Below are 27,087 nucleotides of genomic sequence, written 5' to 3'. Positions count from 1 at the left end.
ACTTCAAGTTTAAATTTGTATAGATACATAAGAAAAGCAGACGTAACTGGCCATCTTTTGAGTTTTGTTTTAGCTGTAACTTTTTTTTTGCAGTAACCTGGCAATTTAAAAGTGCAAATATTGCATTAAAGCAATTGATCATTTAATAGGTCATAAAAACTGTGTGCATGACAATAATACAAGAATTTTATAAAAATGTTGGTTTAATAGTTAGTGTTTAAATTGCATCCATAATAATAATAAAAAACTGGAAACAGAATATCAAATACTTGTTTGAAATGCACTTTGAGTTACAGTATCTATAAAAAGCGCTGTATAAATGAACTTTATTGTGCTGAAGCTGGATCTCTTGTGCGTCATTGGCTAGAAAAAGGGACACACAGATAAGTGAGGAGACCTTACCTGCCTGATTATGCAGTCTCACCACTGGTTAGTCCTTGAGTGACGACTGTTCCCTTCTTTGCTACCCAGAGAGAATTAGAGAGAGAGAAAGCTCAAATCCTCTGCACCCGTCGGACATCTAACGACAAGTGTCGGAAATGTTTTCATGCTCCTCTGAGCATCAGTTTGTGCCAGGAGATCAATGAGCTGTCAGCATCACAAAAACGGACCGACTGTCAGTTTCGACGCCATTCAGATCGCCAATGCTAGAATGAAGGGCTCCCACTCTGTCAAGAGGCACCGCATAACTATAGTAAGTGCTAATTACTCATTCTAATTAGGCTGATTCAATTTAGGATAGAGGGAAAAGGCTGCTAGTAATGAGCCTTTTGTAATGTGCGAAGCCATTCAGAGTCGGAGAGGAAGCAGATTTGTTGACACGGGAAGGTTTTAATGTATAATGCACTTGAAACCGGTCCAGTCTGGGAGATTTTAGCAACAGTATTTGGCAAATGATTAATCGGAACTACTGTGAATATTGTGATTAGCACTTTAAAAGGTGTAAAACCCAATTGATTTTGTTGTAACAATGGCTGGATCAGATATTGGTTGAAGCTGTATTGAGACATTCAAAGTGAAACTATGTTGAGGTCTTATCAGAAACAATAATGTTTTTATAGGCGGCTTGCATGTTGTGATAGAGAAATATTACTCTGTGCTCTGGAGTGTCCTAGATGAGAGCGTTTGTCCTAGAGGGAGAATTTAGGGCACAGTCTTTTTAAGGATCTCTCATAGTCCTAAATAATGATTTTAAATGAACATCAGTTAACATACTTTCAGACTTCTCGCTTGATGTTTTTTTTGATACATTTTTATTTAAGTGTTCATTCTCTTATTAGTCAAAAAAGAAAGCGCTGACTCAACATCTGCTTTTCTACAAATCACACAGACATTTTAAATCCTACTGTTTAGATGGTAAATGTAATCAAGTTAACCGGTTCCTATTTACTGTGATGTTATTCATCGAATGAGTCTGCCGTTTGTAGTTGCAAACAATATCTGGCATATTACTCATTTTAGGGTTCAGTATTAGCCTGGGAACAAAGCTCAGATGAATCACATAAATTACAGGGTGGCTGAATGCTCTCACAATGCCATTTAAATGTTAAAGCACATTAGAGCTTCTTAGCATGGTTCTGTCATACTGGTTGGTTTAAAATATCTCTGTGTGGTATATTTTTTCTGTTACTTTTACTGGATTTGTAGCCCAATTATGAATCAATATAGCTTTCCATTGATGTATGGTTTGTTAGGATAGGACAATATTTGGCCAAGACACAACTATTTGAAAATCTCAAATCTGAGGGTGCAAAAAAAAAAAAATCTAAATATTGATAAAGTCGCCTTGATAAAAATAAAGTTGTCCAAATGAAGTTCTTAGCAATGCATATTTCTAATCAAAAATTAAGTTGTGATATATTTATGGTAGAAAATTTACAAAATATTTTCATGGAACATGATCTTTACTTAATATCCTAATGATTTTTAGCATTAAAGAAAAATTGATAATTAAGACTGGTTTTGTGGTCCGAGGTCGAGTGTTTCTGGCTAAAAATATGTCGGAACTTGATTTAATCCATTGGGATCTTACATACGTTTGCGAGTTTGGTTATGGAATAACATGCACATGTTAATAGTTCACAATAAGAAAGTAATTGGCTCTCTTTACTGGTTTATTGTAATAATGTTAATGGTTGTGGCTTGAGGATCAGTAATGGAAACTAGTATTTTGTTCCCCTTGTTGGGAACTGGTTTGTGAGCATTTCCTGTAATTGCTCTTGCCTTCATTGTCTTATTCCTCATTATTTACATACTTAGAACTTGTGTAACGTAATGAGTGACTTAATGAGTGCCACGTCAGTCAGGTACCTTAAAACCAAAAGAAATTAATAATTTTTTCAGCAAGGATGCATTAAATTGAACAAAAAATGACAGTGAAGACTGGAGTAATGATGCTGAAAATTCAGCTTTGCATCACATGTATAAATTACATTTTAAAATGCATTCAAATAGAAAACAGATAATATTTCACAATATTACTGTTTTTCCGTTTTTTTTTTTTTTATAAATTCTTTCAAAAACGTACTGACCTCAAACTTTTAAAGGGTAGTGTATTGTGGGGTACAAATGTCTGAGACCAGATTGCAAATTTAGTAAAAATTGAATTTAAAACTGGTAAAAAACTACATTTCAGGAGTTAAAGTGTCAAACAAATCTGCATTATTATGTAAAATGAATAAGTAGTAATATTTATAGGTCATAATAAACAAATGTACACTTTTGTGCAGACAGTGCAAAATAAAGCACAGGATGCTCTTTATAACATCTTGGCACCTGCCTTTGCATTCATTCACTTTTATTTTGTGGTAATACAACTAAATGTGTATTGATTTAAAAAAGAAAAAGAAGCTGATTGATTTGATTCATTGCTATATGGTGCTGATGCTCTTATCATTGTCTCAGTGCTGCTTTATGACATTAAAGGCTTCTAGGAGCTTCTGCTATCTGTTTTGGACCCTAAACCTCATTGTGTCGTTTAAAGCAATAGTTCAACCCAAAATAATTTATATGACTAATAGTTGAATTAAAACCTGCAGAGTTTGAAGAAGTGCCATAATCTCGACCCAGATTTCCTAGTACTACCCAATTTTGTAACGCTTAAGGTCTTTTAATGACTTAAATAGCATGACTCACAGTGATGCAGGCAACATCTTGTCGATCTGTCTCCTCTCAGGTATTTTTTCAGACTCAATCCACATCATACCTCATTTCCTGGATCTCTTATTGAGGGATCTTCTTCATTTTTCTTTTTTCCAGCAGCATGCATGCTGCGGCCTGTTCATCTACATCGGATATTATCATTAAGATGTCTATTGGAGTTCTTTTGTGGGCTAATTTAAGTCCCTCTGTTCCAGATGGACCAGCATGCTGCTTGAAAACGAATCATAGATGAGTCCTCGCTGTGCGAGCCGATGTTGTCATCTCTGCCTTTTGTTTGCTCAGTGATGCTGACATGTTTAATAGTTTTCTACAAGCATGGCCACTAATTATCATCGCTCATCCATTACAGTTATTGATTCAGTGAGGTAGCTGGATGCTTTTGTCTTTTGAGTAAAGAAGTTTGAGATGTTAACATCATCATTAGTGGAGCTGAACTCACTATTTTAGGTTTTTGTACCTTCACATTTACTGTCAAATAACTATAAATAAATAGTGCTCCCAAAAATGAGCATTTTCTGAAATTTTACTCACTCTCAGGCCATTCAAGATGTAGATGAGTTTGTTTCTTCATTGGAGCAGTTTTGGAGAAATTTAGCATTATATCACTTGCCCACCAATGGATCCTCTGCAGTCAATGGATGCCGTCAAAATGAGAGTCCGAACAGCTGATAAAACATTACAATAATCCACACACAACGTCTTGTGAAGTGAAAAGTTGCATGTTTGCAATTAACAAAGCTATCATTAAAACATTTTTAACTTCAAATCATTGGTTACAGCTAAAATATGAGTCCTCTTTTCATAATGATGCTTTCTCTAGTAAACATCTGAATCAGGAGAGATATATGCATAGATCAAGTACTGTTTACGAAGTGAAAATAGTCCGAAACAAATATGTCTGTGGATTCTGACGTGAGAGGACAACAGGGGATTTACTTTTTCACTAATATTTTGGCCAAAAGTTAAAAACTTAATAGTCTTGATAGTCGATTTGTTTCGTACAAACATGCAGCTTTTCACTTCATAAGACATTAATTAATGGACTGGAGTCATGTGAATTACTTGTGGATTATTATCAGCTGTTTGGACTCTCATTCTGACGGCACCAATTTACTGCAAAGGTGAACAAATGATGTAATGTTACATTTCTCCAAATCTGTTCAGGTGGCCTGAGGGTGAGTACATTTTCAGCAAATGTTTATTTTTGGGTGAACTATTCCTTTAAAAAAATTGTCACTTCAAATTCTTAAGAAGAACTGATCTTAACGCTGGCGTCCATTTCTATAAAGGACTTAATATTATTTATACTTGACTGGCAAGAAGAAACCTTGTGTTCAAAAAAATCTGCAAAAACATTACTTAAAGTACTGTAAAAGTACCCCTCTCTATTTCGAAAAGGATGCAGCTCCAGTATTTTTCAGCGAAAGAGGAAGTCAAAGTAAGATCCAGGAAATCGTCTGACATTTTGTCCAGATTACTTTATTTACATGTCTCCCTTCCTAAGAGGGGGAACTTTAGAGGCACCATACTCTAGCACAAACAGATGTCAGCTGAAAGTCTTTGACCGGCTCGGTTCACAGATATATATCCTTATATATCCTATATATATATCCTCCTCTTTGAGGTTGTCAGGTTCAAATATCTTCATGCGAACAGTATTGACATTCCCTATATTTTCATTTGCCTGGCATTTAACGGCTGTCAGACTACCACAGCGAATGCAGTATACAGAGATCTTATACAGAGTTTTTAACACGTTCTGACAGTTTTATCTATCTGAAAGGCTGTTGCATTCACACAAAATGGTATGGAGGTTTATGATTGGTAATGCTTTTGAAAGTCTTTTATTTTCACAAAAGTCTTTTTATATCAGCATTATTTCTTCTTCAGACATTGTTCTTCAAATAAAATAAGTATCAGCTGTACACAAAGTGACTAACATTTGGTTTTCAAGCGCTGAAAATAGGTCACATTCAACAATCTGCTCATTGAGCCTCATTGAGATGCCCATATCTCTGGGACTGTAGAAAATTAGGATTCTAAAAGAAAAGTTCATTAAGAACTAGAATCTAAAATCGTATTGCAATATCTTTACTTACTGAGTTATAGGCACTCAAACTTCCGAAAAAGAATATTTATGGCACTCAGACTGGTGTGTTCAATGCAGTTGTCTTGACAGAAAGAAATGACATACATCTCTAGTTTTAACATCATTTGTTCTTCAGACATTCCTTTTTAATAGAAAATAAGTCTCGTATTTTTTTCAAACTGGTTTTTGACCATTGGAAATGTGTACATTTTAATGATTTACTCCTGGAGCCATAGTGAAATTCCAATATCCCTGAAACCAAATCTCATAGGGCGTTAAAAATAAAGATATCAAAATGAAAGTTTGTTAAGACCCAATATCTAAAAAAATATCATTCAAATATCTTTAATACTTCTTGAGATACAGACATGCAAACTTTGGAGTAAAAACTTGAGAAGTGCTGTTTCCCCATTTTTGAATGGACACCATTGGCACATAATGCAACAAAGATTGCTAAAGTCAACAGATTTTACTAATAGAGCAATTATCTCTGTGTAAAAATAACAACATGATGCTGCCATCTTTCTAAAGTCATTTTTCCTGCCCGGTAACTTGACTCTGAATCTAAGGTGAAAATTGCCATTTTGACCTCCCTCTACAAAACAGTGGATTACTCAGTAAATATTCATCTATAACATTTAATATTTTGGCTGTCATCACTATACATGTCTATCTTTCCTCAGAATGAATATTAGCAAAATCTAGAATTTGAGCCGGGGAAGTTTTTGAAATTTGACACGGAATGACCTTATATTTGTCTTTACTAATCTTCTTTTTTTTCATCTCTCTCCAGCACACATCACACACAGATGGGCGGAATGAAGTGGCGTCCCGTCCCGGGCGGTCAGGGGCCCGTTGTCGGAATTCCATCGCCTCCTGTGCCGATGAGCAGCCACATATCGGCAACTACCGGCTCCTTAAAACCATCGGCAAGGGCAACTTTGCCAAGGTCAAATTGGCGCGACACATTCTCACAGGACGAGAGGTAAGCTTCATGAAAATCTCAATTGAGAAATTTTGGTTTTTGCACAATTTTGCTGTATTTATATAACATTTTTACAGTTTTCCAACCAAAATCTAATTACTATGTTGCAAATTTATTTCTGAAATGCAATAATGAAAGTATTGTCCTGGCAAAACATAAAATAAAGTCACTATGTAAAACCAAACAAACAAACAAAAAATATATATATATTATATTTTTTTTATAATAGAAATAATCTAAATAATAAAATAAAAAACACACATATATCTCTGAAATACAGTAAAAGTCCTGTCCTGACAGAACTTATATATATTTATATTTATAGTATAAATATTATAAATAATAACAAAAATACAAATAAAATAATAATAAATAAATAACATTTATTTATCAAATTTATTTATTTACAAAAAAAATCTGTATTATTATTATAAATAAATGTTGTTGTTGTTTTTCTATTGATTTTGGGGATGAAATACGACTCAGACTTGTTCCCAGAATGCTTTTGTAGGATTCACACTGATTTTAAGTTGAGCTGCAGAGATAAATTCATATAATTGATGCTCTTTTACTGACTACTGGTCAGACTTCATTGAGCAAGGCAGTGAAATTAATTTTTTCCTCTTCTCTTTTTCTTGCAGGTGGCCATAAAAATAATTGATAAGACACAACTTAATCCTACCAGCCTTCAAAAGGTAAACATTTCAAGATTACTGCTGAGCTATAAAAATCCTGTCACCCTCGCTCTCAGCCTCCTCTATCCTCTCTTTTGCTGGTTTAAAGTGGAATCCCCCTTTTGTCCTTCCAGAGCGAATTAAACATTAACCACATATGTGGATAGCATTACTGTATTTCTTTGCAAGGGACAGTTGCCTTTGAACCACGTGTTTTTACTGCCTATTTTTAAAATCCCCTTTTGTTATCTTTTTGATTTGGCATTAGTTGACACATTCGTTTATATCAGTGCAAGATGCAGACCAAAAATCAAAGGGACTTCTGTTCAGAGTGGTGCATGATGGGAGAGCAGTAGCTGATGGAGGAACCCTCAGTGGACTTGGATTTCAGAGGCAGCTAATAATAGCAGGAGCCGAGAAATCAGAATGAGAGGCTCGAATAATAACTACACATATGCAGAGTGGAAAGCAGAGCGCTTAGATGGGACAGTTTGCTTAGCTTGAGTCTCCTGGAGTCTGTCGCTTCGGATGTCATATTCCGTGCCAAAAATTGTGACCGGCCTCTGTGTGTTTTTTTTTTTTTTCTTCTGGATGGACCGTATAGATCACATTGTCACATTGAGGCCAATGTGAGGTGTTGATGTTCTCTTCCACTGGCTGCCCTTTTCCCTATAATTAGCTGGCACTTGTTTTTCCAGGCCATTGATTTAGGTCGTTTTCCATTTGCGAGCCGATTGACAGCCCATGGCTTAGGTTGCGTCTCTGGAGGGGAGGTGGTGATCGGTTTGGGGCATAAGGGGCAAAGACTGGGTGCGATTGAGCCCCGTTGTGTATTTCCTATTAAGATGTCATGTCCTCTAATAACTTGAGGTTGAATAATAGCACTTGTTGGTTAGTATTGGAAAGCATCTGTCATAGTTTGGTTTGCACTACATGGCATTTTTGATTGAAAGCATGAAAGGAGTAAGTCATTTATAAAATACAATTTTGGGATTCATTTCATCCAAAAATGAAAACTAGCCCATTATTTACTCGCCCTCAAGGCATCCTAGGTGTATATGACTTCCTTCTTTCAGACGAATACAATCAGAGTTATTTTAAAAATTGTCCTGGCTCTCCCAAGCCCTATAATAGCAATGGGCAGGTGGGTTTTTTTTTCATCAGCCCAAAACAAGTCCAATAAAGTGCATCCATCCATAATAAAAAAGTACCTCACACGGCTCCAGAGAGTGAATAAAGGCCTCCTGTAGCGAATCAATGCGTTTTTGTAAGAAAAATATCTATATTTAAAACATAATAATCACTTTTCTCTAGCTTGCGCTAACTGTTGTACATGGAAGTAGCTCCGGGCGGATGACGTACAAACAACTGTCATGAATTAGAATTGCAAAATGAGGATTTGTAAAGAAAAATGTCTGAGGATTTCAATATAGGCAGAGAGAAGGCTTGTTATCCTTTGCTAAAGTAGAGAAACTTTGCTTTCTTTGCTCCTGTAAACGAACCTTGGTGTTCACGAGACTCATGGCACACACGAACGCACACTTCCTGCGGAGACGTTTTCATTCATTCATTAAACAGATTATCATATAAACATAAAAGGGTGGGAACATCTGTTCATTTTTCAGGTGTATACATTATAGGGAATGAAATCTGCTTTAATTGTTCCCAAATTCTGTTTTATTTATTTATTTATTTTAATTGTTATTTTTATATTTCTAGACTCTGTTTTTAATGATTAAATTAAACAATATTAATCAAAAAGCATGTTTAGTTAATTGAAATCATGAAACGTATACAATTTAACAGCAATTTATTAAAAGTTGAACAAAAATTAAATTAAGGCCCTTTTTTTAATCAAATTTAGTTTTATTTTTACCAGATTCTTTGCTTTTTATTAATTTTATGCATTCCAATTTAATAGATTATTACATTTTAATAATCAAAAGCATTTCTAATTATTTGATGCTATAAAAAATGTGTTTATCATAACTTTATTTCTTTTCTTTCAGAAATATTGTGTTGTGGATTTACATTTTTCTATGTAAATTCTGGTAAATATTTTCTTCTGCTAAATATTCCTTAAGAATATTCCTCCTTTTTTAATTTTAGTACTATAATTACATTAGATAATTTTGTCACAGTTTCTTCAAGTTAAACCGAACTTATATTTTGACAGGTTGCTTTGACCTTTAAGCTTCTGTTTGTATATGATATGACCATAGTTTTTCTCAAAAGAAATGGTAAAATGCTTGTGAAGTGACTCTTACAGCAATTCTAGAGATTGTTTATGTGTTCATGTACTCATATTTTGAGGTGACAGAGACTGAAAACACTGCAAGTGTCATGAGCGCTTCAGTATGTGTGTAGGAAATAACCACGCATTTGCACACAGATGCACAGAACATACAGGATTTATACTTAAATTGTATTTTTGCAGCTTAATATTTACAGACTCTGGTCCATGTCGCATTTTGATATAAGTGTACTGACCTAGTTGACCTACTATGTATTCCGTGTTATACAGTAAATTCCATTTCTATGAATGGATTTCGTGATTCCTTTTGTGTTTTCAACATTGTGGAAATCATAGGACACTAGCATTGTCAGATAATGCCTCAAAATTGCAATTTTTTTTCCCCGGCTGATATGATGGCCTACTAGGGCTGTGCAATTAATCAGAATTCAGTTTTCGTTTTCGATTACGGCTTCAAATGATTATGAAAATGCAGTAATCGAGATAAAACGATTATTGCTCCCGATTCTGCCCCCTTTCCAGTGGTGCGCTTTTGCTCCTCCATAAAATTTCACATGCAAATCAGTAAAATCATGTAATGACTTGCATAAAATGGGACGTGCTTGATTTAATCATGTTTATTTGATGTCGTGTTTTTAAAAGCACAAAAGAGAATTTGCGCTGTTCTGTGTATGCACTCAGAGACGGAACAGAACATGGACATGTAAAGTGAACATTTAGCTTAAGATGCGTACCTAAATGGTCAAATACATGCAAATATATGACAAAATGCAGTGTTTGGTGATTATGTGTGTTAAACTTCAACTTATGTCTCAAATTAACATAAACAGAATGAAAATACATGTGTAACAGTATATTGGATCCGTGCAGCTCTTAAAGTGGCCACAAGTAATATTCCTTCTGTGTGCTTAATGTTAATCAAACAACAACAGACAAAGACAAAATCACTCTTGACGGAGGGACTGTTGTAGTTTTTATAAGAAACAAAGCATGTTTAATTCTTACAGTGAATACCATGCTGTTTTATTTTACATTCAATTACTTACATTAAATTTCAAATTTTATTTGTAGCTTTTTTTTCTATTGTATCGCTGTCTTTAAATTAATCAGTCATATAAAGTTCAGGACCCTTTCTTAATCGTGTTAAATAAGCATGTTTACAGTGTTGACCAAAATAATCGTAATTATGATTTTTGACATAATTGAGGAGCCCTGTGGCCTACTACTGATTTTTAATATAGCTTGATATTTAATGATATTTAATGATATTTTTTAAATTGGTGCCTTCATTCAGAGAGGATAAATTAAAGCGATCAAAAGTGACAGTAAAGATATTTATAATGTTATAAAATATTTCCTTTTGAAATCTATTCATCAAACAATACTGAAAAAATATCACGGTTTTCATAAAAATATGAAGTGGCACAACTGTTTTCGACATTGATAATAATAAATGTTTCTTGATCATCAAATCAGCATATTAGAATAATTTCTGAAGAATCATGTGACACTGAAAACTGAAGTAATGATGCTGAAAATTCAGCTTTGCATCACAGGAATAAATTACATTTTACAATGCATTCAAGTATAAAACGGCTATTGTGAATTGTAATAATATTTCATATTATAACAGATTTTGACTGTAGTTTTGATCAAAGAAAATGGAGCTTTGGTGAGCATAAGAGACATTTCAAAAACATACGGACCTCAGACTTTTGTATATGTTTTACGCCAACTAGGGTTGTCACGATACCATTAAAAATGACTTGCGATACTATGCCAGTTGAAGTATCACGATACCAAGTATTATCGCGATACCATGAAGTATTGATTCATTTAAAATTCAATTCTACAAAATGAATCAAAATTTCATAAATAAAAAGATGTAAATGAAAAAGACAATATTTTTCTCTGAATACTTTATCAATGTGAATGAATGACTGGCTACTGTTATCCATTAAAAATCATGTAAACAAAACTTATCTAAGCACTGCACAGAAGCTTTATGGAGTGGCATTTAGATGTGGTATTTATACATTTAGACTGTACTTATTATTGCATAAATAATGGTATAATATTAATGTTTTAAATGCAAAAATCTGAATATGATGGGAAACTTAAAGCAGGTGGCAGCAGTGTTCATGATTGAATCGCTGAGTCGTTCAAACGATTCTTTCAAAACGTCTGAATCATTCAGAGTGAATCAAATGACTGTTTTCTGAATGGCTTAGTGAATCAGTGATTCGCCCAAACCAACGCGGATTTGGATTAGAACGAAACGAAACAAAAACATCTAGCTCGTCTTGCTCATCGTGCTGAACTGTCAGGAGCATTTTTTGCTCGCATATCTTGAAATTTCCAAGTTATCAGCTTGTATATTAAAACGTATTCATTTATAATGTTGAAAAAATATATATACAATGATTGATAAGAACCAAGTGCAAAGCCACTATGTTAATGAACGGAATTGCATTCGTGCTTGCAAAGATGCTTCCAGAAACGAATTATTACACGTGTTCTAAGAGTGGGTAAAAGAATAAAAATACAAAAATACTTTCTTGTAAAATATTTTTATGTTGAATAATTGATTCTTAAGCTGCTGTTTTTAAATGACTTAAGACGGTGTGAATCTGACCCTCTCTTCTGATAAACTGCAGCGTGAACAACGACGTGCTCGTGCAGCTTCTCGTTTCAAACTGAACTGAAGCGTCGGGAAACACTGAATACCATATAAAGCGTAGAGACAGCCTGTACTACAGAAAGCACAGCAGAAAGACATTTTTGCAATCGACTTATAACGTAATGTTTCTGCTGGCTTGCATGTGAACGTTTTAAACAGTGTTCCTGCCGTGCATACAACATATCTCACGGTTCTACCGTGTGGACGATACTACCGTTTCAAAAATGCAATGGCACCGCGGGTATTTTTAAGCTTTAGTATCGCGATACCACCGTAGTACCGGTATACCGTGCAACGCTAACGCCAACCCAACCATAAATAAAATGACTAATTTGTTGAATGTTAATTCAAATGTAGATATTTGATGTCAAACAATTTCAGTGTCGTTCAATCATAGCATACACTTCATTTCTATTATTTTCTCTCGACCTTTGCAAAGAAGATGTTTGCTATCTCTACACACTACCGCTGACATGAGCAATGTCTGCTCGTCTGTACTGCACTGTCCTGAACAGGAGGCTGAGTCATTTTCACCACTGATTCAGAACCTGCAGCCGTTACTCACTTTCACTGCTTGACATTTCAGAGCTCTGATGTCTCATGTCTGATATATATATATTTTTTTATTGTTGTGGGTATTGATTGCCGAATTGGTAAGATGCTACACTGCAAATATAAAGGTTGAGTCCTTAGAGACTCCTTGCAAGTCGTTTAGGATAAAAACCTCGGCTAAATTACAAGTAACAAGGAGCTGCACTCCTCCTCACTTACTTTCTATAGCTTCTCAAGCCAAAACTGGGTCACAGATTGTTTTATCAGATTGTTGTATTGAGTTCTGGTTTCAGCTTTATCTTTCGATCTTATCCTATTTTTCACTTAAGCATCAGGTGCAAAAACAAGCTTTTATAATGCGAGTTTATCTGTGTTGGGATCTTTGGCGAAGGTCTTGAGTGTTGCTTGTTGTGTAAGTCGATTGTTGTTCTCTTCTTTTGACTTTCTAATGAATCCCACATGTGGGAGAGAATGGAAGCGATGACCCCATTTGGTTAAATAATAATATCGTCAGTAGTGGACGTCAGTAGTGGACTGGCCCAAACAATGTTTTGCATGGCAGTGCTAGAGGCTATCTAAACATCTGACCCATATTGTCGTAGTCCATATCAGTCCTTGCGTAAATAAAGAGGTTAATGTTAGAATCCTATAGATTAAGTTATTAAAAGCTTACATCACCGGTCATTTACTTTGTCTCATAAACCTTTATGACTTTATATCTTCTGAGGAATATATGTAAGTAATAATGCCTGTCCATACAATGAAGGTCAATGGGGTCCAATGTTGTTGTGGATTTCAGCATTCTTCAAATTGTTTTCTTTTGTGTTTCACGGAAGAAAGACAGTCATACAGGTTTGGGAAAAAGATGAGGGTATGAACGTGATGACAGAACTTTTGTTTTGGATGAACTCTGCCTTTATTTATGTTTCTGGTTGGTTTCAGTTGTTTGTAGTTGTTATTATGAGACCATATCAAATCACAACAAGCTTTTAGTTCATACATTTCTAGGACAACAGACCAAAATATTATAGGGGGATGTATTCATATTTTCTGTAATTTATCTAGCATCTAATTCCACATTTTTTTTTTTTGAAGGGGATGATATATATATATATATTTTTTAATTTATTTAGCATCCACTTTCACTTTATTTATCTATGTATTTATTTGGAGTGGGATGTATTTATATTTTCTGTAATTTATCTAGCATCTAATTCCACATTTATTTATTTGTTTGTTTATTTTTTGAGGGGGATGCATTCATATTTTCTAGAATTTATTTAGCATATACTTTCACTTTATTATTTATTTATTTGAAGTGTAGAATGTATTCATATATATATTTTTAATTATATAGCATCTAATTCCACCCTTTATTTTATTTATTTTTTTGGAGGGGGATGTATTCATATTTTCTAGAAATTATCTAGCATCTCATCTCACACATTTATTTATTTATTTATTTGGAGGGGGATGTATTCATATTTGTTTTAGAATTTATTTAACTTATACTTTCATACTGTCTATTATTTATTTATTTATCTCTCTATTTATTTATTTGGAGGCGGGATGTATTCATATTTTCTAGAATTTACTTAGCATTCACTTTATTTATTTATTTATTTATTGATTTATTTATCTATCAATCTATCTATTTGGAGTGGAATGTATTTATATTTTCTAGAATTTATCTAGCATCTAATTCCACCCTTTTATTTATTTATTTGGAGGAGATGTATTCATATTTTCGGGAAATGATCTAGCATCTAATCTCTCACATTTATTTATTTATTTATTTATTTGAAGGGGGATGTATTCATATTTTCTGGAATTTATCTAGCATCTAATTCCACATTATTTTTTATTTATTTACATCCAAATTAAAAAATATATGTATTTATTTTAGTGGTGGGCCGTTATCGGCGTTAACATGCTGCGTTAACGTGAAACTCTTATTGGGCGATAAAAAAAAATATTGTTAATCTATTCTCAAAGTTGGGTTGGGAGCTGGGTCTATACTACGCAAGCTATGATGACTTTCACCTTGATATTTTAGCGCGGATGTATACCTAGCCGAATTGCACTGTAGGGGGCGAGAACGAGTCTTCGAACCGGTGTGTATGCCTACTATGAAATTACCACCTCAAACGAGACGTGCTAACATGGGTGCAGCTATGAAGCCGCCGGGTTTGCTTCAGGGCAGGGGCATTGCTAGACCCTTTTTACTGGGGCACGTGCCCCAATGAAAATCTGCTGTGTCCCAGTAAAATCTCAAATTTGAGTTATAATGTACTTTGATAATCCCGAAATAAAGACATTAAACTATATGCAACAACTGAATTGACGCTTTTAAAAGCAACGCAGTTTAACCAAAGACTATGCACGCAGATATCCATGCCCGTGCACGTCTGTGTATTTAATGCCGCGTTCCAGGCAACCCGTAACCCGTGTTTTTCCAACATTGTACCCGTGAAAGTGCACTGGAACGGCAGTCAAACCCGTGACTTCCCACTCGTGAACTCGTACTGGATCGATGTACTCCCAGTTCCGAGTTCTGACGTAACATAGCCCGCGAAACAACAAAGTCAGCCCTAATGGGTGCGGTGTTTATGCAAGTAGTACACGGTGGAAAAATAGAGCTTAGGACAATATAACGTTGCAATTAGGGCTGCACGATATTGGGAAAAAATTACATTGCAATATATTTTTTTCTTGCGATATATATTGCGATGTGTACAAATTCATTTATGTTCATCAGGTTGTTTTGAACTGCTTAAAAATCAAATAATAATTCAAGAATAATTGGGGTAATTTTGTAAGCATTTTCAAAGAATAAAAAAAAGTAAAAGTACAGTATAATCAAAACCCTGAAATAAAATACTTTTTAAAGCTTATTTTGGGTACACTGTAAAAAGTTTGCTGTAAATTTTACAGTAACTTACTGGCAGCTGGATGCCAGTAAGTTACTGTAAAAATGTTTACAGTATTATTACTGTAAGTGCATTTACAGTACTAAAAGGTATTTACTGTAATTTCATTTACAGTATTTTTACTGTAATTTCATTTACAGTGTTTTTACTGTATCTTCAATTACAGTATTTTTACTGTATTTTCAATTACAGTATCAGTACTATAGAGTTTATTTTCATTTATTTTAAACATTTTTTACCTGTAAAAACAATCCAATTAACCTACAGCACTGTAATTCAAGATTTTTACCACCCCAACCCCATAAAAATCACAATAACTCATAAGCATTAGTTCTGATAATATTCTTTTTAATTGTTGAACATTTTCTTTTTAAAAGTACAGAGACTTTGTATCATGGCAAACATACACACACTGAAAAGCAAAAATAAGTAAGTACACTACCAGTCATAAGTTTTTGAACACTAAGATTTTTTTAAATAATTCTCTTCTGCTTACCAAGCCTGCATTAATTTGATCCAAATTTAATTTATTCCTTTGATCAAAGCTGAATTTTCAGCATCATTACTCGTCTTCAGTATCACATGATCCTTCAGAAATCATTCTAGTATGCTGATAAACATTTTATTTAATTTTTTGATTTTTCAGGATTCTTTGATGAATAGAAAAATATTATTTAGCAAGGATGATTTAAATTTATCAAAAGTGATAATAAAGACATCAAAGAAACCTGAAAAAAATGTACTCCACTGTTTTTAGCATTATAATAATTTCAGCAACATCATAATAATTGTTTTTGAGCAGAAAATCAAATTATTAGAATGATTTCTGAAGGATCATGTGACTGCAGTAATGATGCTAAAAATTAAGCTTTGATCATAGCAATAAATTACATTTTAAAATATATTCAAAAAGAAAACAGTTATTTTAAATAATAAAAATGGTTCAAAAGTGTATTGTTTTTGCTGTACTTTGGATCAAATGAATGCAGGCTTAGTGAGCAGAAGAGACCTTCTTTAAAAACATTTAAAATCTTACTGTTCAAAAGCTTTTTCTGGTAGTGTAAATAAAATAAAATCATACAGTAAAAATGTGTTTGTGTTGTGTTAAATTTTAGAAATTTTGAGTCAAAGGTGACAAGCTCTCTGATGAGAAACGGCAGAATGGGATTCAGGCTGATGCTTGCTGTTTGCACCCTCTTTCCAGAAGTCCATCTGATCTGTGACTGTCAATGAATTTGCTGCCACAAAGGTTGACTGTCTGAACGAACCTGCAAGCACAAGAAAAACAGTGTTTAAAGAATTTGCCTCAACTGTCAAACTTGGTGCTGTATGCATTTTAAAAAAAATTTTTTATAAAGAATTTTATGAATGGGTCAGTAAGTCACTGATTCTAGGTGTTTAAAAAAGGTAAATTCATTCACACACTGCTGTGTGCAGAGATGCACAACATGGCTTTGTTAAGAACCGTTTTTACTAAATGGAGCAAAAAGACAATATTTTCTTCTTGATTTAAATCACTTAATATTACATTCTTGTTTATTGAATTTTGTTGCCCTGACACTTAGTAAAGTCTGCCACAGACCATGCTAAATGCTAACCAATCTGTTCATATAAACATTCTAAACAGGTGTGTGTTTCCTAGAAAGTCTGTGCATATAATAGGCCTACTATGATTAAAAATCTATATTTGTTGTTTTACAGTAACAATAATCTAAATTGACAGACAGTAAGATTGCTATTATGAATTTAAAGGTTACAGTAAGTTAAAGATACCTGAAGCAGCTGCATTTTGCTGTTTAAATGCTGGTTTAATAGAAATAATTTTAATGCGCATGCAAACTCAATCTTGATGTGACAATACATGGTAATAAAAAACATTCCCAGGAAATAAATACCTTACAAATGTGTACTTTAAATACAATATAACTTGCTTAGGATAAAAGCATCTGAAAAATGCATGAATGTAAATGCAATGTAAAACAAAATATGTTTTAGGTTACCTTATTCTGCATGTCTGTAAAATGGACAGCTGGCTGTATGATGATTCTGCCCTTGATGGTCAGCATCCAGTTAGTGCTTGGAGAAATCTCCTGTAACAGACAGTGTCACAACACCCTTTTAGTGTTACTATAGTTTATGATCAGAAAAGACAACTACTGTACAGTAATAAAATTTACATTTTTAATAAAATAAACAATTATAATATTTATTAGCAAAACTTGCTATATTAATATATTGCTAGCCCGTTACTCTCTTTAAAATGTTAACCCGTTCTGTGAGTTAGTGGAGAACAGCAGCCTGTGGCTAATTTAGTAACGTTAACATTAGTTAAGTTGACGAAAGCAAAAGCTTAACGTTAACGTTACCTGGGGCCAGTTGCATAAACTTAGTCTCTATGTTAAGACAGTGTCTTAAGAACTCATTTGACCAGCTAGCAGATAACTAAGGGGTAATCAGTCTTATATTTTGGATCCAACTTAGACTAATCTAAGTTTTTATGTAACCAAATTTTCAAAAATTTGACCAGTCTTAAAGAAAAAAAATGAATGACTAACTTTTAAGTCTGTCTAAACCTTTTATGCAACTGGCCCCTGTTGTTTGCACTGCGACGACGGCAATCACCAGAAAAGACTGCAATACACCTCTGATGCAGACGACATGACCACGAGACCACAAACTTGAAAATAAAACACAAAAGAAGCACTTAACCGCGGTGTTTCAGCTTTACCTCAGTGTTTCATGTTAGCGCGCTGTTTATGTCACGTCTGTCACTGAATTTAGGGACCGTCTATAAAGTTACATACGACATTGATACACACATTTCTTACTTAAACATCATTTGAAGAGAATTACCTTGCTAGCTATAAAGAGGCAGCGTTGAAACGATATTATGCTGCTCTGTGACTAACGTTGAGTTTGTCAACTTCGGCTTATGGACATTATTAGCTTACCTGTTCATGTTATCGTCGATACTATGGCAGTCATTCACAAGAAGAAGATCCAAAATACACCTCCGACGTTACAGACGACATCCAGACCAGAAACTTGAAAATAACAAGCAAAAGAAGGGCTTGAAAATACTATTTAAAATCTCCACAGAAAAAGCGGTGTTGCTTAACGCACTTTATGTTACCTCAGTATTTCACCTCAGTTCGCCGTTAAGCTTGAGTAACGTTAAGGGCTCGTCAGACGAGCTAACTTGCATTAAAGGGCAGCACAATATACAAACGCGTTTCTCGGTTTCACTAAAGTTTATTTCGACTAATGTATGTCACCTTAAGTTACTCACCAGTCCATGTTTTCACCGTTATGGCGGCGCCCTGGCCGTCAGTCAGAAAAAAAGGCTACCGACATGCAAAACACGATGAATATTGTTAGTTTGCTGTTAACAAGTGAAAACATCTTAAAATTGTTCAGTTTTTCATAAAACAGAAATAATATACTAACCTTTTTGTCAAGTTATTGGTGCAACATTTCTCCTTTTGTCCTTTTACCGCCACTTCCTCTCAGCAGGAGAGAAAAAAAATCGCCCTTGCCATTGGTCAATTTTTCGCGGGCAAGTTCACTACTGTAAATTTACAGTAGTTTACTGTAAACGGATTTACAGTAGTGGATAATTACAGTAGTGATCATATATTTTCCCATAATCCTTTGCAGTTTACAGTAAAATACTGTATATACATTTTACAGTATCTTACTGTAGATATTACAGTAAAATACTGTTCAAATTACAAAAATCGGTTACAGTGTAGTTTCATAAACAGTTTGACTCACCTTATTCACTGTCAATTCAGGCAAATCAAGGCTCTAATATGAAGTTAATAATGAATGTTGCTTTTACCCTGATGAAAGGGAAATCAGCTTCTTCCTTTAACGAAAAACATTAAAAGCTTAGCCAAGATGGAGGAACAGCTGATCATAGCTGTTACAGGGATAACATTTTTTAGCAGCAGAGCTACTGCAAGCAATTTTTAGTTTTGGAAATCCATTTATCTTTGTTTATTTATCTTTGCTGAAACTTCCGCGTCTTTAGGAGAGCGCGGGTCATGGCTGTTTAGCAACGGCAGACGCCACTCTACCACTCAAGTTACAGAGCGCTTTGGAAAGAAGGAGAAAGCGGCGCGCCTAGCGTTTTCCACGCGTTTTAGGCGCGACATGTGAACGGTCCCTTAAATTCGTAGTGTTTCCGTGAGTTGTGGCAACAACTGCCAGGCACTCCTGACAAAGCACCTGTTTTTGGTCAGCAGTATCCTTTTTGTATCCAAAATACTTCCATATGACCGACGTTGCGTTTCTTTTTGCGACCAAATCTTCCATTTCGGCGCTTTTCTCCCGTCCCGCGCTCATTTCGCCATGCGCACGCAGAGACTGCATGCATGAAGTAGGTGAACCAACGTGTGCATTGTAGTTTTTAACGAACCTTTATACATGAGTTAATTACTTTATTTTAGATAAATATAGATCCGTGAATAGAAAGTTTAGAAATATAGAAAGTACATTTTTAAATCAGACATACATAAAAAAACATTTTGCCCTGCATCGTGACTGCCACGATGTGACTATCGCGCATGCGTACATCGCGATGACGATGCTGAAACGATCTATCGTGCAGCCCTAGTTGCAATCAAATTAATAATAATATAAAAATAATAATAATTCATAAATGTGCCCAGGCAGTTTGGCGTGACTTGCCTGGAACGCTACAAAGTCGTGAGTCGTGGTTTGAAGTGGTGATTTACCAGTTAAAAAACCTGCCTGGAACGCAGCATAACTGCAACGCGCACGTCGCGCAGCCTTTTACGCAGAAGTACATAAAGTGTAGGAATAGTTGGTCACACAAGTTTGTATAGTTAATTGTGTTGTAAATGCAATTGTCAAGCAGTTTGTGATGCATTTTGGAAACAGGAGATGAGCGCCTGGTCTAATGCGCCACCTGGCTTGAGAAACCCGTTCTCAAAGACTTACTTTTAATCATTATTTGGGTAGCACACATATTCTGAATGCCTTTGGCAGAATTCAGATTAGCCATTTTAATCTAGATTAATTCCAAGATTACAGTGAGATTAATCTAGATTAAAAAATTAATCTATGCCCACCACTAATTGATTTCCATGCTTTTTTTTGAAGTGGGATTTATTAATATTCTTTAGAAATTATATATAATTTACTTCCACAGTATTTATTTATTTATTTGGAGTTGGACATATTCATATTTTCTTGAATTTATCTAGCATCTACTTCCATGCTATTATTTATTTATGTATTTATTTATTTGGAACGGGTTGTATTAATGTTTTCTAGAATTGTATTAATTTTTTTAGGGGGGATAATTCATATTTCCTAGCATTGTCCTACTATCTAATACCACATAATTTTTATTATTCAGTTCAATACATATTGCTACAATGCAGCTTCACAGAAAGAGTGTGTGTGTGTGTGTGTGTGTGTGTGTGTGTGTGTGTGTGTGTGTGTGTGTGTGTGTGTGTGTGTGTGTGTGTGTGTGTGTGTGTGTGTGTGTGTGTGTGTGTGTGTGTGTGTGTGTGTGTGTGTGTGTGTGTGTGTGTGTGTGTGTAAATATCTTGTATGTTCTGCAACTCGTTTGTGGTTTATCACTCAGCAAAAGACACTCATATTGACACTTACAGTGCAATTTAAAGACATGCAGTGATACTAGACATAGAGAAAATCGCTATGCTTAATACTGAGTCAGTTTTTACACGTCTTGGAGCTGCTGTTTCATTTGGCAAGCAGCGCTTCGCTGTTAACCTTAATATTCAAATACAGCATCCACCCACACACCTCAGGCCCTCTCACAGACAATGACCACTTCTCGGCTTCCCAGAGCTTTTTCTTCTTCGTCTCTCACCGATGCCGTTTTTATTTGCGTTGGTGCGACCTCTTACGCAAGCGCCGAGAGTGGGAAGACAGCCTCTGGTGCTAGTTCCATCTCCTTGTTAAAATTAACCTCTTTTTATGTATGAACATCAGCGATCAACAACCCTGCGATGGAGTTAAGGTTGAGCGCGCGGAAGCAATAGCTGAAAGAAGCGCGTGAACGTCATGGCTGCGTGTTTTCAGATCATGCGTGTGGGTGTACGTGGGTGTTGATGTAAGAGAGAAGCTCCGTTCAATGATTCCAGATTTTTTTTCTGCCAGCGGTATCCTAGAAACTCTCATACAGCGTTTCTTTCTTGCAGCTAGTGAATGAGGAACATTTGAAACCAGGGATGTGAATGAAAATAGGATGAGTCACCATTTCGAAGTTCATTCTTGATCACATCTTTTTGGTTTGGCCTGAAGCAAATTCTCCCAACACCTGCTCAAATACGCCTATTTCTAGTGCGGTGCACAGATGGTTTGGCCTCTACTTTGTGTGTGGTCATGAGGAAAGGACAGGTGCCTAGGGGTATATTATAAAGTATAGGTTAGAGCCCTATAAAATCAGTTTTATTTTTCCAAAATTAGATTATATATAGTTTTTTTTTTTTCTGGATTCCATTTAAATATTTCTGTATTAATGGTTTAATTCAATCTTGGCAATAAAAAAATTAAGTAATTGGAAAAAAAAACTTGGATGAGGAAGAGTTTTTGAAGAAATGTTCAATTGACCAAAATTGATAGTAAAGACATTTTTAATGTCACAGAAGATTTCTATTTCAAATAAATGCTCTTCTTTTAAACTTTCTATTCCTCAAACAATTCTGAAAATTTGTATGATGCTTGAACAAAATATTTAGCAGCACGATCTGTTTTATTTATTCCCAAATTCTGTTTTCTGTTTCATTTTCTGGTTTCTGTTTTAATAGTTAAATTAATGGTTTTCTGGTTTAATTAAATATTTAATCATCAAAAAGCTTGTCTAATTATTTGGATTCATAAAATTTGAAAGAAATTGTGTTTGATTAATATTAGTATTTATTTATTTACAATAGGGCCCTAAAATATTTTAATGTTAAATAAATTTGATGTTTTTTATTTATTTATTTAAAAAAAAAATTTTTTTTTCTGGATTCCAGTTTTTTTAATGGTTAAATAAATCTTGGCAATAAAAAAAAAATCAAATTAATTGAAATCGTGAAACTTATGCAATTGTTTTTTCTCCCCCAAATTATTATTTTTTTTCTGGATTCCATATTTTTTTTAAATGGTTAAAATAAATCTTGGCAATAAAAAAATCTAATTAATTGAAATCGACTTGATTATTTATCAGAAGTAAACAATTACATTTTTAGGGCCTTATGAAATCTGTTTTATTTTTTCCCAAATTCTGTTTTCCGTTTTATTTTCTGGGTTCTGTTTTAATAGTTTAATTAATGTTTTAGTGGTTTATTTAATATTTAACAATCAAAAAGCTTGTCTAATTATTTGGATTCATATAATTTGGGAAAAAAAAAACGTTTTATTAGTAGTATTATTTATTATTATTATTATTATTATTATTATTATTATTATTATTTATTTTTACAATAATAGGGTCCTAAAATGTTTATTTATAATATTTTTATTTTATTTTATTTTATTTTATCCAAACATTTTGTTGTCTGTTTTCTGGATTTGTGATTTAATGCCAATTTATTAGCATTTATAATCAGGTGAAGACATGTAACATGAACAAATTAATCTTTTAAAATTAAAAAACTTTGCAATTCTTCTTATTTTTGCCAAACAAAGTGAGGTTCACTGCTAAAAATAACACATGGAAGAAAAATTTCATATTAAAATAAAGTTTATTAATTTTATTATAACTTTGAGGAGTACACTACTTATTGCTATATGTGACCTGGACCACAAAACCAGTCATGAGTGTAAATTTGTCGAAATTGAGATTCTTACATCATCTGAAATCTGAGTAAATAAGCTTTCCATTGATATATTGTTTGGCTGAGATACAACTATTTGAAAACCTGGAATCTGAGGGTGCAAAAAAATCTAAATATTGAGAAAATCGCCTTAAAAGTTGTCCAAATGAAGCTCTTAGCAATGCATATTACTAATCAAAAATCAAGTTTTTATATATTTATGGTAGAAAATTTACAAAATATCTTCATGGAACATGATCTTTACTTAATATGCTAATGATTTTTGGCATAAAAATCGATAATTATGACCCATACAATGTATTTTTGGCTATTGCTACAAATATACCCGTGCTACTTAAAACTTAAGACAAGTATAGCCAAAAATACACTCTATGGCTTAAAATTATCAATTTCTTTTATGCCAAAAATCACTAGGATATTAAGTAAAGTTCATGTTCCATGTAAAATTTTCTACCGTAAATATATTATGCATATCTGACAACTTCATTTGGAAAACTTTAAAGGCAACTTTCTTAGTGTTTTGCACCCTCAGATTTATATTTGTATCTCGGCCAAATATTGTCCTATCACAAACCATACATCAGTGGAAAGCTTATTTATTCAGCTTTTAGATGATGTAGAAATCTCAATTTCTTTTTATGACTGGTTTGGTGGTCCAGGGTCACATGTGACGATAGTTTTATCAATTAAAAATGCTAGAAACACCACAAGCATCATGTAACATGCTGGAGTATGTGTAATACTACCATGGTTTGATTTGTTGTACATCCCTACTTTTGATATATTTATTCAAAATGTACCTATTTCTACCAGATTCTGTATTAGACTGTAAATTCTGTTTTTATGATTGGATTCCATATGACTGGTTTCATCTGTGTTGCCTGCATTACTGGAAATCATAGGACCCTAGTATGTGCTCTCCTGGATGGTTACACAACTACATATAGGAAAATGAGAGCGATTTAGCAACAGGAATGGGGATGTTTACAAAACCTCTGCAGTCTGACAGCGTTTTGCGGGCTTGTTGTCCCGCTGGCATTGACCTCATTTGTGCTTGCATCATCCGGAAAGCAATGCATCTGTGCAGGTCCATTTGTTACTTGTTTGCCTTATTATGTCTGGATTTGACCTGATATTTCAAAACATCTGGATTGGTTATTCCTGTCCTCCTTTGGTTACCATCTAAAAAAGAAAATCTATAAAGAAACATGTTTATGTGAAATACACAAATGGGACATTTTCCATTCGCTCCTCTAGCCAGACATGCAAATCTTCAAATGGCTACTTTCTATTTTTCCTTCAAGGTTTGCCAACTCCTGATATCATGGACTTCCCATTTCCTGTTTTTATCCCATCAACCAGATTTTATTTTAATTTTTTCAATCATGAATTTCTTTGGTATTAGCACCCTGCTTTCATCTGATATTGGTGTTTAGAATAATTGAAGCAGTTTTCACTGTTTTTAAAAAAAACAAGCATTATATCAATACATTCAAGTACACAGGAAAGCTCAGGAAGTGAGAGTCTGGAACAACTTGGGCTTTTTAGACCATAGTACAATGGCGTATCAGATATTAATAGCACAACACTGCTTGTTTACCATTTACAGTGTGTTCAAATGTAGTGATATTTACATGGCACTTCAAAATATATCTTAAAATCATCCAAATAATTATTTAAATAATTTAATACCATGGTGGTTGAATTTCAGCTAGAAATTGTATTTTTCTTATTTTTAGAACTTTTTTCTACTATTTGCTCATTACTGTATAGGACAGCGATTAAAATCGTCTTTGAACGGGTAAATTAAAATGAGAAGATATTAAATTAAGTGCGGCAAATGTTGTTTCTATTCGTCGAATAACTTGAAAAAATTCTACTCAGCTGTTTTCAACAATAATAATAATAATAATATTATAATAATAATAATAATAATAATAATAAATGTTTTTTGAGCAGCAAATCAGAATATTAAATTTTACTGTTTTTGCTGTAATTAGGATCAACTAAATGCAAGCTTGGTGAGCAGAAGAGACTTTTTAAAAAAAACATTAACTGTTTAAAAAACTTTAACTTTAACTGGTAGTGTGTGTATATATATATAATTTTTTTTTTTTTTTTCATGTGATCCATGAAACAAGCTTAGATGCTTGTTTCATGGAAATATTTTTAACGAAAAGTTTAATCCCATGAGTCATTAAGGGATATGCTTCAGTCACATTAGGACGCTCTTTCACTCTTTCCGCTCCACACACACACACACACACACACACACACACACACACACACACACAGGGATGGCTGAATGCATTTAAAGCAACATGTGCCTAATGCATTAAATCACCAGGTCTGCCCAGGTTTGAAGAGAAAGGGGGCAAAGGGGGTTGGTCCTGTCAGAGAGCAGCACCACCCATATGGGCTGAAAGCTCTCTTCTTCTCTTTTATCTGCTGGATTCTTTCCTCTTGTTATTGTTCTGTTTGTGTGTCAAGGATGGAACATTTTCTTCATTTTGTCTGCCTCTTGACCTGTTGGAAATTGTTATTAGATGCCAGACCTTTCGGGACGCAGGTCGTGTTTCCGAGGCTGTAACTCCAGCTGCTTGGACACGTTTGATAAACTGTGGTGCTTAGGATTTGGATAAGACATATTTTATACTTTTGAGCCACTTTTGAATCACAGTCAACAACAAGACAGGACTAGAGTAATGATGCTAAAAATTCAGCTTTGCATCAAAGGAATAAATTGTTTTAAAATACTTATAAACTTATGCGTCCTTGGTGAACAGAAGAGACTCTCAAAAACAAAAACTCTTACAACCCCAAACTTTTGAACAGTAGTGTATATAATTAAAGGATTCATGAAAGTATGCAAGGAATTATTTACTAGTTCCTTGTAGTTTAACTGGCTCTACTAAAACCACAAACAATTTTTTAACATCCCTAAAGTCTAGGGATGCACCGAAATGAAGATTCTTGGCCGAAGCCGAGCAAAATTAAACACTGGGCCGAAGGCCGATTACCGAACACCGTTTTTCGTGTTTTCCCCCCCATGTATTTTGCCAATTTTTTCACCATTGCATAAATTAAATAGCCAACATTTGCTTTTTTTTTTTTTTTTTACAGTTTTGTCTTGCTTTTCAAATAAAAAAAATCAATTACAAAACAACAATTAACACTGAACATTTCAACATTCTAGTAGACATTATAGACTACCAGCAAAGCACAATTTAACTTCAAATTAATAAGTTAGTAAAATAATATATGGCCATTTTTATAACCTCCTTCTTAAAAGAGCTCTTTTTGCTATTTTCGGCCCAATAATTTTGGTTGCTAAACTTCTAGAAATACTCAAATAAATGCATCCTTGGTTATCTACGGAGCCCCTTACGTCACCTGTAGAAGAAAAATAATTAATCCGTGGGGACGGTTTTGCAATTCGTTCCCTCAGTTTATAAACCGTACTCACGAATTCTTAAACTGTTCCCTCGGTTTAACAATTCGTGCCCACGGATTAACAAACCGTGCCCACGAATTTCCAATCCGTGCGCTCAGATTTTGTAAACCGTACCCTCGAATTTTGAATCCGTAGCCACAAATTCATAATCCGTGCGCACGCTTTCGCAATCCGTTCCCACAGTTTGTAAACTGCTCTCACGGATTTGTGGCCCCGCCCCCAAATTCAACCTGGACACCTGTTTAAGTGCTGGATGCATTGTTTTGCATTTATTAAACTTTATTTCTCAGTAGGCTATATGAGACTATGCAACACTGACAAAACAGAGTTTTTAGCTTTATTTTATATTAATCACCAATAGATTAGCTGTCAAAACACCATGTGTTTTATCCTATTGGTTATTAATGTAAAATAAACGCTAAAAAGAAGCCTGTTTTGTAAGTGCGGTCATGGTACCAAAATAAAATAATAAGTGAAGAGCGCTGGT

At 34.1% G+C, this 27,087-nt stretch overlaps 1 protein-coding gene across 8 annotated transcripts in view; it reads left to right on the top strand.

The window, feature by feature from the left end:
* The window catches only part of mark3b (MAP/microtubule affinity-regulating kinase 3b), an 86,561-nt gene that overhangs the window by 5,452 nt on the left and 54,022 nt on the right, over positions 1–27,087 (top strand). For 3 of the 8 annotated variants that reach the window (XM_073816357.1, XM_073816355.1, XM_073816352.1), the window contains exons 1-3: positions 428–694; positions 6,045–6,236; positions 6,878–6,931. In XM_073816357.1, the coding sequence (XP_073672458.1) occupies positions 584–694; positions 6,045–6,236; positions 6,878–6,931 (357 nt within the window). In that variant the 5' untranslated portion in view covers positions 428–583. Of the gene's footprint in view, positions 1–425; positions 695–6,044; positions 6,237–6,877; positions 6,932–27,087 lie in introns of those variants that run through there. The other 5 variants (XM_073816354.1, XM_073816351.1, XR_012338090.1 and 2 more) reach the window with 4 other exon arrangements.

The sequence above is a fragment of the Garra rufa genome, chromosome 13 (assembly GCF_049309525.1).
Source record: "Garra rufa chromosome 13, GarRuf1.0, whole genome shotgun sequence".
NCBI classification, from domain to species: domain Eukaryota; kingdom Metazoa; phylum Chordata; class Actinopteri; order Cypriniformes; family Cyprinidae; genus Garra; species Garra rufa.
The sequence above is the reverse complement of the archived record's forward strand: the minus strand, read 5'-3'. Positions and strand labels throughout refer to the sequence as shown.